Source organism: Phoxinus phoxinus (assembly GCF_949152265.1).
Source record: "Phoxinus phoxinus genome assembly, chromosome: 22".
Classification (NCBI taxonomy): Eukaryota; Metazoa; Chordata; class Actinopteri; order Cypriniformes; family Leuciscidae; genus Phoxinus; species Phoxinus phoxinus.
Genome location: NC_136897.1, coordinates 24160842 through 24173439, shown reverse-complemented (window position 1 = coordinate 24173439; position 12598 = coordinate 24160842). Strand labels below are relative to the sequence as shown.

Below are 12598 nucleotides of genomic sequence, written 5' to 3'. Positions count from 1 at the left end.
CTCTCTCTCTCTCTCTCTCTCTCTCTCTCTCTCTCTCTCTCTCTCTCTCTCTCTCTCTCTCTCTCTCTCTCTCTCTCTCTCTCTCTCTCTCTCTCTCTCTCTCTCTCTCTCTCTCTCTCCTCTCTCTCTCTCTCTCTCTCTCTCTCTCTCTCGTCTGTTTGCACTACATCCTCAGATATCATATCTCAGATGAGTACATATTATTCATTTCCATAGTTACCACATAAGAGTGTGCAGAAATTAGATTATGATAAGTCCATCTCTAGGATCGCATTGTTTGTCATTGTCAAGCATATGTTTATTCATTTTGCAGCATGTGAACTGTTAAATTGTGGTAGCCTATTTAGTATTGGTTGCGAGTGATTTTGCATGTATACAGTAATTTGTATTATTCTAACCAGAGCCACACACAATAATGTGGCTTATCAATGAAAATGCAGCCTCGCCGAGCAATAAGCCACAAGACCCAGTTAGAGTAATGCTGTAGCTCTTTTAATAAGACCGTTCCCTCTGAGAAAACCAAAGCCATTATCACTGTATAATTGTCTTTTATTTTTAGTGAGGAAGAACTTTGTCCTGTTGGGTGGAACCGGTTCATTTGCATCTGTCATCTACAGTAAGCGGTCATGTCACGTCAACAAGTCTGGCTGAAATTATAAGCCCCAGATGGTGTTGATCAAATCAGAGGTGGTTCCAACATTACAGATTTCTTCTTCACCCATGTTTCAGTGTGATGATGATGATGATGATGATGATGATGAGGTGTGACGTAGCCTGTAGATAAACTAACCACATCAGAATCTGCCTGCTGTTTTACACATGCATCATCAAAAGTTTCTGTCATTAGATTTTTTACTCTTTCAGAATTTCACGTCTTTTATGAAGCAACGCTTCCCGGCCATTGATGGAATTTTCCGGCTATCCATGTTTTCACTGTTACACGGGGGGCGATATGACACATATTCTGAAAGAGTACTGAATCTACGGATCAAACACAGGGAAAGAAGAAGCGGAAACATATAACGTGATCACTAAGTAGAATTTAAATCAAAACGGCCTAATGTTACTGAACAAAATGTCGAGCCAGGACGAGCTATAGGACTGTGAAGCTGTGGGGTGTTGATGGACTCAAGTCTACTCGATCTGTATTGATCATCGCTCTGAATCCGATCCGGACAAAGTCTTTGGCAAAAACACGATTTTCTCATCTTTTTGTTCAAAATGTTTTTTTTTTTTTAATGAAACTTCCCCACATTCGACTGTCAAGTAAAAATAAAATGCATTTTCAGATATTCATACAACAAAATATTCTGGGGGCCATTAAAGTTTTGTGAAAATTACCCAAAATGCTGGCGGTGCCTGGCAACTTTTTATTTATTTATTTATTTTTTACTTTTTTTAATGCTGGTGCATGGGGAAATGGCTGTTTAATATTTGTGGAAACTGATAGGCTACATTTTTTCAGGAGTCTTTGATTAATTGAAAGTAAAAAAAAAAAAAAGGTACTGTTTATAGGCCTACTACGTCACTTGGATCATCCTTGCTGGATAAAAGATGAATTTCTTTAAAGGGATAGTTCACTTTAAAATTAAAATTCTCTCATCATTTACTCACCCTCAAGTTGTTTCAAACCAGTATGAATTTCTTTCTTCTGCTGAACACAAAGGAAGATATTTTGAAGAATGTCAGTGACCAAACAGTTAACTGGTCCCATTGACTTCCATAGTAGGAAAAAAAAAATACTATGGAAGTCAATGGGACCAGTTAACTGTTTTTTTAGGATTCAGTTCAAACATAGCAACAGTGGCTATTCAGAGGAATATTTTCTTTAATGGTAAAGATACCGTGCCGACTAGTAGTTGAGACTAAATTGAGACAAAGATTCAGATCAAGACTATAAATTCAACATGAACTCAAAACTGACCCTTGATTCTTGAATTTATTGTGAACTATCTCAAATATATAAAAAAGAATGTGTTTCAGTTTTCACAATCTGATCAATTCCCAGTGGAAAACAATCACACCCCCCTAATTTCCTTAGTCTTTTGAAAGTGAATCACATTACGGAGTAAATTAGTTCACGAATTACATTTCATGTTGATCCTGACCAAGAAACCTAATAATGAGATCCAGACCAGAGCCATGATTACATATTTCGAGGCTTTAGATTAAGACCACTTTATACGCTTTCCTCCATTTTTAAAAAAAAGAAACTGATTTAAACTGTATAACAATATAATTTTTAAATAATTGATCTATTGTTTGGAAGTCAGTAGGGTCAGTATAAAAGCCAGCCTCGATGTTTGTCGTCCTCTAAGCTAATGTGCGGCTCATTATGAGCCTTAATCGCATCATCCACGACAAACAATGGCCGTTTCCTCCTCATTGGCTGCTTAATTTTATTTTTGCCTGGCAGCCAGCACTTAATTTACAGATCGTAAACTGGTCCAGGCTGTTCCTCCATGTTCTTTACAGACATTTTAGTTGACGCGCATAAATAAAATCTCAAATATTGATCCTACAAAAATAAGATTAAAGGGATAGTTCACCCAAAAATGACAATTATGTCATTAATTACTCACCCTCATGTTGTTCCAAACCCGTAAGACTTTCATCTTCTGAACACAAATGAAGATCTTTTTGATGAAATCTGAGAGCTTTCTCCATTGACAGCTACACAACTACCACTTTGACACTTCAAAAAGTTCATAAAGATATCGTAAAACTAATCCAATGTATCGAGTGGTTTAATCCCAATTTTCTGAAGAGACATGATCGCCTTATATGATGAACAGATTGAATTTAGGCTTTTATTCACATATTTGATCAGCGAACATAAACAAACTCAACCGAACCTTGACGCTCGAGAACAAACCTACACAAACGTGCTGCGTAACACGAGAATGAACCTCTTCCGTTTACATAACTGATATGATGAATGTTTATATGTAAATAAAAGCCTAAATTCAGTCTGTTTATATAAAGCGATCGAATCTCTTCAGAAAATTTGCACTAAACCATTATTTTTACGATATCTTTATGAACTTTTTGAAGCATCAAAGTGTCAGTTGTGTACAATGGAGGGACAGAAAGCTCTATTTCATTTAAAAGATCTTCATTTGTGTTCAAAGATGAATGTCTCGCGGGTTTGGAACGACGTGATGGTGAATAAATGATGACAATTTTCATTTTTGGGTGAACTATCCCTTTAAATGGACTAGCTGAAGATTCATGCTTCTCTGATTTTAATTTTCCCTGAGAAAAAGACTCCAGTAATCTCCAAAGAGATCTCAAAAATGTCTCAAAAGCAGCTTATTTTTATCCGAGCTTGTTTCGGCACGGCACAATTACAAAGCATTCAACATCAACCATTCATTACTTTTTTTTACTAACCCTAAATCCTGGACAGGAGTGAATTTCAGACTCTTATACTCGATCTCTCTTAGCTGGAGATCCTCCGAGACCCAGACGAGACCCTCAGGACCCGAACGCAGACCAAGCTGTCCGTTCAAATCAACTGACATGTGTTTCAGGATTCAGTTCAAACACTGAGCAACAGTGGCTATTCAGAGGAATATTATTCTCTTTAATGGTTACTGTCGACTAGTAGCTGAGGTAATTGTCAACCTTTATGATAGGAATAGACTGTGGTCTTGACTGAGACGTCTGAAAGTTTCATCATCAAATCTATATGTGATCTTAAACACTGAATGACATCTGTCACATGTTATAGTGTCTCTCCACAGATGATTGTTGTTTTTCTTGTGTTAACTGTTGCATTCATCGACAGATCAAAGGAACGGGTCTGGTTCGAGCAGCTGTAGCTGCAGATATTTCCATCTCAAAGGCTCACTCGGTGCTCTCTTCCACTCCACACACACACACACACACACACACACACACACACACACACACACACACACACACACACACACACACACACACACACACACACACACACACACACACACACACACACACACACACACGTGTGGAGAATAAGGTGAAAGCCCAATGCAAGACGCACAACTTTGTATGATAATGACCTGAGCCCACCTACACTCATGGCCCATCTTACTCATCCTGCAGTTCAGAACACAGCACATGATGAATGACAAGCACTAGAGCCTCTATTGTGTCTGTGTGTGTGTGTTGTCGGGAATAAACATCACTCTCAGGGTGTGAGTGAGTGCACACTAGGTTGCTAGGTGATCTACCTTTCTGTGAGTGATATAGCTGTGCTGGGCAAGGAAGGCAATGGGGATGCTGCTCTGGTGAAGAGTGCGGATTCAAAATCATCTTATTCAAAGACTAGGGGTCCGTAAGATTTCTATTTTAGTTTATGCTCATTTATTTGATAAAAAAAACAGTAATATTGTGAAATTACAGTTTTACAATTTATAATAATTTCTATTTGAATATATTTGAAAATGTAATTTATTCCTGTGAATGTTCAGCATCACTGCTCCAGTCTTCAGTGTCACATGATCCTTCAGAAATCATTCTAATATGATGATTTGCTGCTCAAGAAACATTTCTTATTATTATCAATGTTAAAAACAGTTGTGCTGCTTCATAATTTTTGAAGAAATTTTTATTTTTTGAATAGAAAGTTAAAAAGAAACAGCATTTTATTTGAAATGAATAATAAATAAATGAATAAATTGCTGGATAAATTGAAATGGTCAAAAAACAAACAAAAAATCTTATTGACAGTAGTGTAAATGTGAAAATATAAACACATTATGCAAGGGAAAGTTTGTATAAATTCCAGCAGGGCAGAATATATTCATATTATGATTTTCCAGCAAGATTATCATGATTTAAACTTGATCATATCTGACATATTTTTTTTCCAAACAATATTTTTCATAATATTGCTCTCTGTGGGGTGAGATAAACTCATTTGCATAAAGTTCAACTTTTCTCAACTTTATTCCCACATTGTGTTACAGTTTCTGTTGCTGAAAATTGCCAACGCTCATTGAAACTGAATCTGGTGACTTTATTTGCTGAAAATTGTTGTCAGTCTGTTATGTTGCAAAATACCATGCATAATGAATGAGAACAAATAAAAATAAACTTAGAGAAAACCAGTTTAATATTTAATGTCTACAAACAATGATTTTTTTGTATAAATAGAATAAAATGTGTTTCACTTTTTTAAAATGAATTCCCTTCTTTCTGTTCTTTCAGCACGCACAGCATTGTGGGATATCATATAGAAAGACATTATGCTGCCATTATAAAACAAACATATGAAGGCATCTTTTTAGACGTGTGATGCAAACATTGGATTCAGACATACGCTGATGTCCTCTATATTCAGCACCGCCTGTTCAGGTTTTGGATAAAGCCTTGTGATCCACTGATGCTTTGCATTAACAAATACTGATACCTGTAACAACCCAACCGCTTTAATGCACACTTGACCCATCGGTATTAATACGACCCATTAAAAAAATTTATTAAAACAAGCTACAGTGATCTATAGCAACCTGTTGCAGTGATCTAGAGCAACCCTCACAAACAAGTGAGTTTGGTGTATTTCATGAACAACCCAGAGCATATTTAAAATAGAGGCGTCTATCAAGGGAACACTGTTAAAAGCCAATGCCAAAGCACATCAAAAACGTGCTCCAGTTCGACTGATGAACATTAGGAATGTTTTTAGTAGGCCAAATGCAAAAAAAGAAAAAAAAGTAGATCACCAACTTGATTTGTGGGTCAGACTTTTTAAAAAGTGCCAATGAAAACCAGAATCGAAGGACATGGGAAGTAGTCCATGATCACGCCACCTGATCCAAACCTGTTTCGCTGGATTCTTAAGAGTATGCATTTGATTGTATTCGTCAATACTCAGTCAATTGTTATGTTTCTTGAATGCAGTTTTATAAACTCAGATTCCAGTACATTGCCACCACAGAATGCCATAACTCAGGCCTATCACATTAAAGACAATGCAAATGCAATAATGAGGTATTTTACACTTCAATTAATATTGCTAAACAAAATACAGCTCCTTCTGTTTTTGACAGTCAGTGACTTCATAAGCTCCTCCCCCATTCCTTTCCCATAAACAGTTGATTATTTTCAGTTCAGTTCATCTTTAAAGACTCACTGTTGGCTAATAGAAAAATAAACAACATATGCCTGTTGTTGACAGATGTATCATTATAGGTGTAATTGAACACACACAGAGTGTACTTGAGTGTCTGTCTGTCTGTCTATACATCTATCTATCTATCTATCTATCTATCTATCTATCTATCTATCTATCTATCTATCTATCTATCTATCTATCTATCTATCTATCTATCTATCTATCTATCTATCTATCTATCTATCTATCTATCTATCTATCTATCTATCTATCTATCAGAACTCCATTACCCATCAGCTCTCACTCCTGATGCGTTCGGTTAGGGGGCGGAGCTTCAGAGCTCATGTGGAGGTGGTGAGAAAGCGGACAAGTGCGGACAAAATCCAACTGGCAGCGAGACGCCGCGATGTTCAATTGGGAGACTTTCGCATATCATGGAATTAAACGAGGAATCCCGGCCGGAGCAGTTTAGCCGCTGACCACATCTCCAGTGTTGCATTCCCGACACGGTCTCCTTCTGAAGAAGGTAAAGTTCGGCTGAACTCATGCTGTTACTGTACTGCGAAGAGAGAGACACATCAGGCAGGCAGTGGATGTGACTGATGCATCCATCAGTGAGTGCAGAACGGAAGTTTGACAGTGTGTTGCGTTGTATTAATGAAGGCGTTCGGATGCGCTGGTTGATGTTGTCGCGGTAACATGTTACGATTTTAGAACGATTCAGTGTAACAGTGTCAAGTGCTGCTGAAGGAGACAGGTGGACCGCAGACATCATCGCGACTGTGGATACAGGCATTTAAAAGACATTCAGCCGTCGGGTTTTATAGTATTAGTGTTCATAGGGTCTTTCTGGATTGGAGTTTATGGTGTGAAGCGGTTTGTTTTGTAATGGATAGATGCAATGTTCAGTTCGAGGCTGCTGAATTCTGATTGGCTGTTCATTATCACCTGTCAAATTAAGCGTTTAGGTTTGATCTCAGCGTACAGACAACGTCAAGGTGGATGTCTCAGCTGTCTATGTCTGTTGTAAAACTTTGTTTTTTTCTTTTCACACAGAGAAACTGTTGTTTGTATAGTCAGATAAGTTCGGCCTCCACGTTTAAAACCTCAGACTATTAAAAAAAAATTCGACTCATGTGTTTCAGGGACAGCCCACATACATCTGTCATTTCTGTTTGCTTTAACAGCCCAAATATAATCTTCATTATCCTAATTATAGTTAATATGGAACTTATATAAAGTTCTAAAAGAGTCCCAAATGCTTTTAACTTGACAGGATAGCTACATCTTTTTAAGGACTATGTATATGCCATAAACAGCTGGAACAAATATGATGAGGTGGTTTCCTGGTTAATTTAGGCAATTATTGTTATAGTAGTCCTATAATGCATTATTATTGTTCCTGCACAGATATCAATGCAGTACCTATCAACTTTATTTCAGTCACTAAGTAAGGGATAATGTACAGTCAGGCAGTCATTATCACAAAATACAGGGTCCTTATCACTTATTTTATCACTTGATTGTCCCGCTACTTATCAGGTAAATAAATAAATGGATATGAAATATTGATCAGAGTATAATTTTATTATCTTCCAGAAAGAACATGAGGACAGTTATATGAAAAAAACAGGTTTCCAGGATGAGCGGTCAGTTATGCGTTGGCTTGGGCTACTGTAATTTTTCAGAAACATTTGACCTCTGAATATCGTGATTGACCATTCAGAATTCCAGAAAGCCATGTAATAAAATAAAGTAAACATCTGCATTATTCACGTGGGTAATATTTGAAATTCAAACAGAGCTTGAGGTTATGAGGAAGTGGTTTATCATTGGATATTTCACAGGTAGAGAATGTTTACTGTTCAATTAATAATTGGTCTTTAATCAGCCAAAGAAAACAAAGTTTGGTTCTTTTCCAATAGTGCGTAAACTCAGTTAAGATAAAGGCAGATGTCATCTCAACAATGTCAACACTGTATGTGTTTGTATTACTCTGATATATGTTGAGCATCTGTGCAGTCTGTTCCTAGTTATTGATGCTCTCTGGTCTCATCTGCCATTGACTGAACCATATCATTCATCTCCAGCTGTCTAGCTGACTGTAGCATTGACTCAATGTACGATCAGAGAGGAGATGTGTGCGCTTTTAGTTATACATATGGCTAATAATTTCAATGCTTCTCCCACACACACAACAAATATATATATATATATATATTTCTCCCACACACACAACAAATATATATAGTTATTATATGTATATATATATAATATATATATATATATATATATATATATATATATATATATATATATAATAACTATTCGATTTTAATATATTTAATTAAAATATTTTTTAAATATTTAATTATCTTACAATTTCATAAAAAAATAAAAACTAATTTGATGAATATAATTCATCATGTTTTTTTGTTCTAAATATTAGATTCACATAATTTTACATTTCTTTTTCAAGTTTTCTTTACATAAAAAATGTTACTACTACAAATAATTGATTTGTTATATGACAACTATAATAAGGCTCTTCATATTTCATGATACATTTCAGTTGGCACTGGCAGGCTTGTAATGTTCTTCAGTGCATCATTTTAATTGATCATATTTCAACCAGCAACTAAATCTTTAAAGCTTACCAAACGTATAAGACACGCTCTCTTGCTGACCCTGTATTAACATCTTTATTGTTGAGCCCTCAAAAGGTCACACTTAACCACTAGCTGTCCTTGAATAATACAGGCGTTATAGTGAACCAAGATGCTGCATTCAATTTCAGCCCTTTAGAAAGGTACGAACAATACACTGCAAAAAATGTGTACATAATTAAGTGTCTTTTCAGCATGTAGCACAGCTGTATTTTTTAAAGCATTTCTCATTATCCACCCGTCCCATACTGTACAGCAGAAGGACCTTGAATTCCATGCTTGTGCTGTCTAAAACTAGGCCATCTCAAAATGGCAAATTCTCATTTTCTCGAATCCATCCCCATGGCCCTCATGCTATTATTGTCTCGCTATCTGATAATAACCTACATACTAATGTCTAAATAAGATGAATAAAAGACATTCACTGATTTTATTGGACCTTAATCTGTTTCATATCTTGTCCGCAGGCACACCGGAGAGTGGAGCAAAATGTCGGACAAAATGTCCAGTTTCCTCCACATCGGGGACATCTGCTCCCTGTATGCGGAGGGGTCCACCAATGGATTTATCAGCACTTTAGGGTAAGATTACAATCCTCATGTCGTCACCCTCTGTGTGGACATCAGCGTTTAAATAAGAGGAAGTTCATGAAAATACAGGAGCACAAGAGGAAGAAGAAAGTGAGGGTAAACCACATTCAGAAACAAGAAGTAACAGAAATGTGTTGTGGTTGTTCTTGTGCAGTTGGATTTCTGGTTGAATGGCAGTTGCTAGGAGGTTGCTAGGATGTTGGCCCAAGACAAAAGTATCTCTTCTGGTTCTTAAAAGTCATATCGCTTGGATTTATTCCGAAACTTTGCATAGAATTTGGTTGGAAAATATGGAGAGCGATATCTCCTGCCTTAAAGTCATGACGAAACGGAAGTAGCGGCAGATCTTTTCTTATGTATTGTGATAAACATCCAAGCATAACAGATTATTGACAAAGAAAGAAAATGCAGGATGGAGACTTGGTTCAGTTTTATGTTTACATGCACAACTTTTGTTTCAATTATCATTCCGATTGATGAATCCGAACGTAGTGTTTACATGAACGCTGAACATGTGATCGGGTTAATCTGCGTGTTTATATGTCACAAGCTTCGAATCAGAATAGATTATTTTGACATGCGCACACTGCACGAATAACAACCATTCTCCTACATTAGTTCTTTATTTGTTTTAAACGGCAGACTTGATATTTATCCATTTCTGGTCATAATTTGGAGACAATGTGCAAATGAACCATTGTGCCGAGCTGGTTATATTTATCACGCAGTAAAAATGCCCCTTCCCTGCGCCCAAAACCAGTCACCTGTCGACGAGAATCCGAAACCAGGACTGGTGGGACGTTGTCCTGCTCCACTTCACAGACGCTGAGTGAAAGGAGGATTTTAGAATGACGAGACACTCATTTATATGACACTTTATTCAACAGGACGCTATTTCTACTTCATTGCACATGCGCACTCCTTTCAGTTTCAGTTTTCAATCTGATCTGTGTTTACATGTTCTCTCGATCGGATTAGAAAAGGAATAAACCACCCCTCTCAATCCGATCGAAATTTCATTCAGATCGAGTTTAAGGATTAAGGTGTTTACATTAAGGCACTTCAAACGGATTATAAGTAGCTTGAAACTGATTTGTAAAAAAAATGTTTTTGTTGCCGTTCACACTTTCTAAATCTAATCGTATTTGGTCTGAATGTAGCCTTAAAGGGATAGTTCACCCCAAACATTTTTTTATTAGCCCATGCTTTACTCACCCTGAAGCCATCCTAGGTGTATATGCCATTCTTCTTTCGAGTTATATTTAATAAAAGATTACGGGTTAAAAATAAACAGTAACACTAAGTCACATTACAACATTTTATTTTAATAAAGTATAAATATTTAATAAAGATATTTAATTTCATGTCAACTTTAGAAGTTAAATCCGATTTCTTTTGCTATGTTAAATAAATATGTACAGTTTAGGTGCAGTCACATTTCGAAATGTTGGCGAAATTTTGCAGGCAAAAAAAAGAAACAAAACATTCCGGTATCAATAGTGTAGCAATGTTTGTGTAACGTTGGCCAGTAGTTGCTGTGCATGTCAACCTCACTCCCCTGGCCTTAAGAGACTTACTAGTGACTGACGTTAGAGGCTGCTGTCTTTAGCATCCTTGTTAGCGCGCTTGCCTCCCACGCTGGTTCAAATCGCGCTCGGAACTGGTCGAGTTGGACCGGTTACATTTGGTGCCGTGACCCGGATGGGAGTGAGGTTTTAGTGAGCTTTCTTTTGGGCAACGCGTCAAATTTTGTGAGCACGGGGAACATTTTCGCCCTTATGCGAAAGTCACAATCGCGCGGATTCTTATTGAAAAGACTGGATTTCACCTTTGAAATTTCAGTGTGCTCAATATGGTCAATTGCATTTGAACATTTCTATATAGTATTATATTTCCCCACTGTATACACCCCTATCAGAAAAGACGTGGGCCGTTTTGGACAGCAACCCACCAGTTACATAAAGTAGATTAATAAAGCGATATTAATGCAGGATAAAACATTGTTAAAAATGGCAGTAGTTGCGGCCTCCTCCGTTCTCTTTTTTGTATTCGGCTCCAGTGTTCCTCGCCGAAATGAAACCGAGCCTCAACGCTGCCCTCTTCATGTCCTTCCCCCTGGAAATGAGATTGTCTTCGTTTAATCACACCCTGCCACCTCCTGGCAATCAGTCCCCTTTGCCAGCCTGCGTGATGTCATCACCCCATCCATGGCAACAAAAGCAAGCGTGCGGCTTTGAAGAACAGAACGTTGACATCGTTTGTCAAGATGCCGTTGTGCTGTTGTTGTGCCTCGTAATCACTTTCTCTGCCTTTCTACCGTGCACACATCCTCATGAGCCACGGCTATTTTTAGCCACACTGGCGTGTGTAGTGTGTAGTGTTTGTCTCAGTGCCACAGAGAGACCTTAGCAGGGTTGGGATAATGAGCCACCTGGTCTGCAGCTGGGCAAAGGGAACCGAAAACTAAGGACAGAACGCCGGTGTGATGAGAACTGTCTGTCCTGGTGCACGCGTGTGACTGCGCCCATCATGTTCAACCGGACAGAAGCCACCTGTCCATTAGTCCCTGGAGAGTGTGAAATCCACATGCCAGGTCACATTTATGGTGAATGGATGAAAGCTGGATGCAAATTACGTACGGACTTGTCGCCGGTTCATTTGAATAACTTTGACAATATCCAGTGTTTTGAAGCCTCTGAAGACTTTCAGACTTCTTGTACAGAAACTATTGTGCATTATATTGTGTTTTAAAACCCTAATAGGCCACCTATCTAGACAACATAGGTGTCATAGGCCTACAATGTCCCACAATTAGTTTAAACACCTGTGATGATCAACAATACAGTGTAGTTTTAAATTGTGACATTTATGATGCCAGAAATTAGCCTGGGTTTCCCTATACTGCCTTTGCGCAGCGCGATTTTATTCTCGCTGAAAGGCAGTCTGGATACCATGGACCACATTTTCGCCTCATCTAGGGAACCAATCACAGAACGGGGAGGGAGCAGCAAGGCGATGACGACATCTATGCGACACAACTAAGCAGTTTGTTTATATCTATGGATTCAACATGGCAGCAGATGCGAAGCTACCTTTTGATGCAGCCTAAGATATTGTTATAAGTATATACAAATATCTTACCCATCGTCTTCTTCCTTGTCTAATTTTTGTCGCTCTACATACGTCATCTGGTATAATGGAAACGATTGGCTATGAGCTACGTACAGGCGTATTTGATA

The 12598-nt window shown here is 37.8% G+C and overlaps 2 protein-coding genes across 2 annotated transcripts in view; one reads left to right on the top strand and one right to left on the bottom strand.

The window, feature by feature from the left end:
• LOC306990357 (uncharacterized protein) overlaps nt 1-12598 on the bottom strand; it is a 30067-nt gene that overhangs the window by 10485 nt on the left and 6984 nt on the right. The gene's annotated exons all lie outside the window — the stretch shown is intronic.
• The window catches only part of itpr1b (inositol 1,4,5-trisphosphate receptor, type 1b), a 124334-nt gene continuing 118154 nt past the window's right edge, over nt 6419-12598 (top strand). Inside the window, exons 1-2 of the mRNA XM_079597118.1 lie at nt 6419-6629; nt 9237-9350. Coding sequence (XP_079453244.1) covers nt 9259-9350 — 92 coding nt within the window. The 5' untranslated portion in view covers nt 6419-6629; nt 9237-9258. The remainder of the gene's footprint in view (nt 6630-9236; nt 9351-12598) is intronic.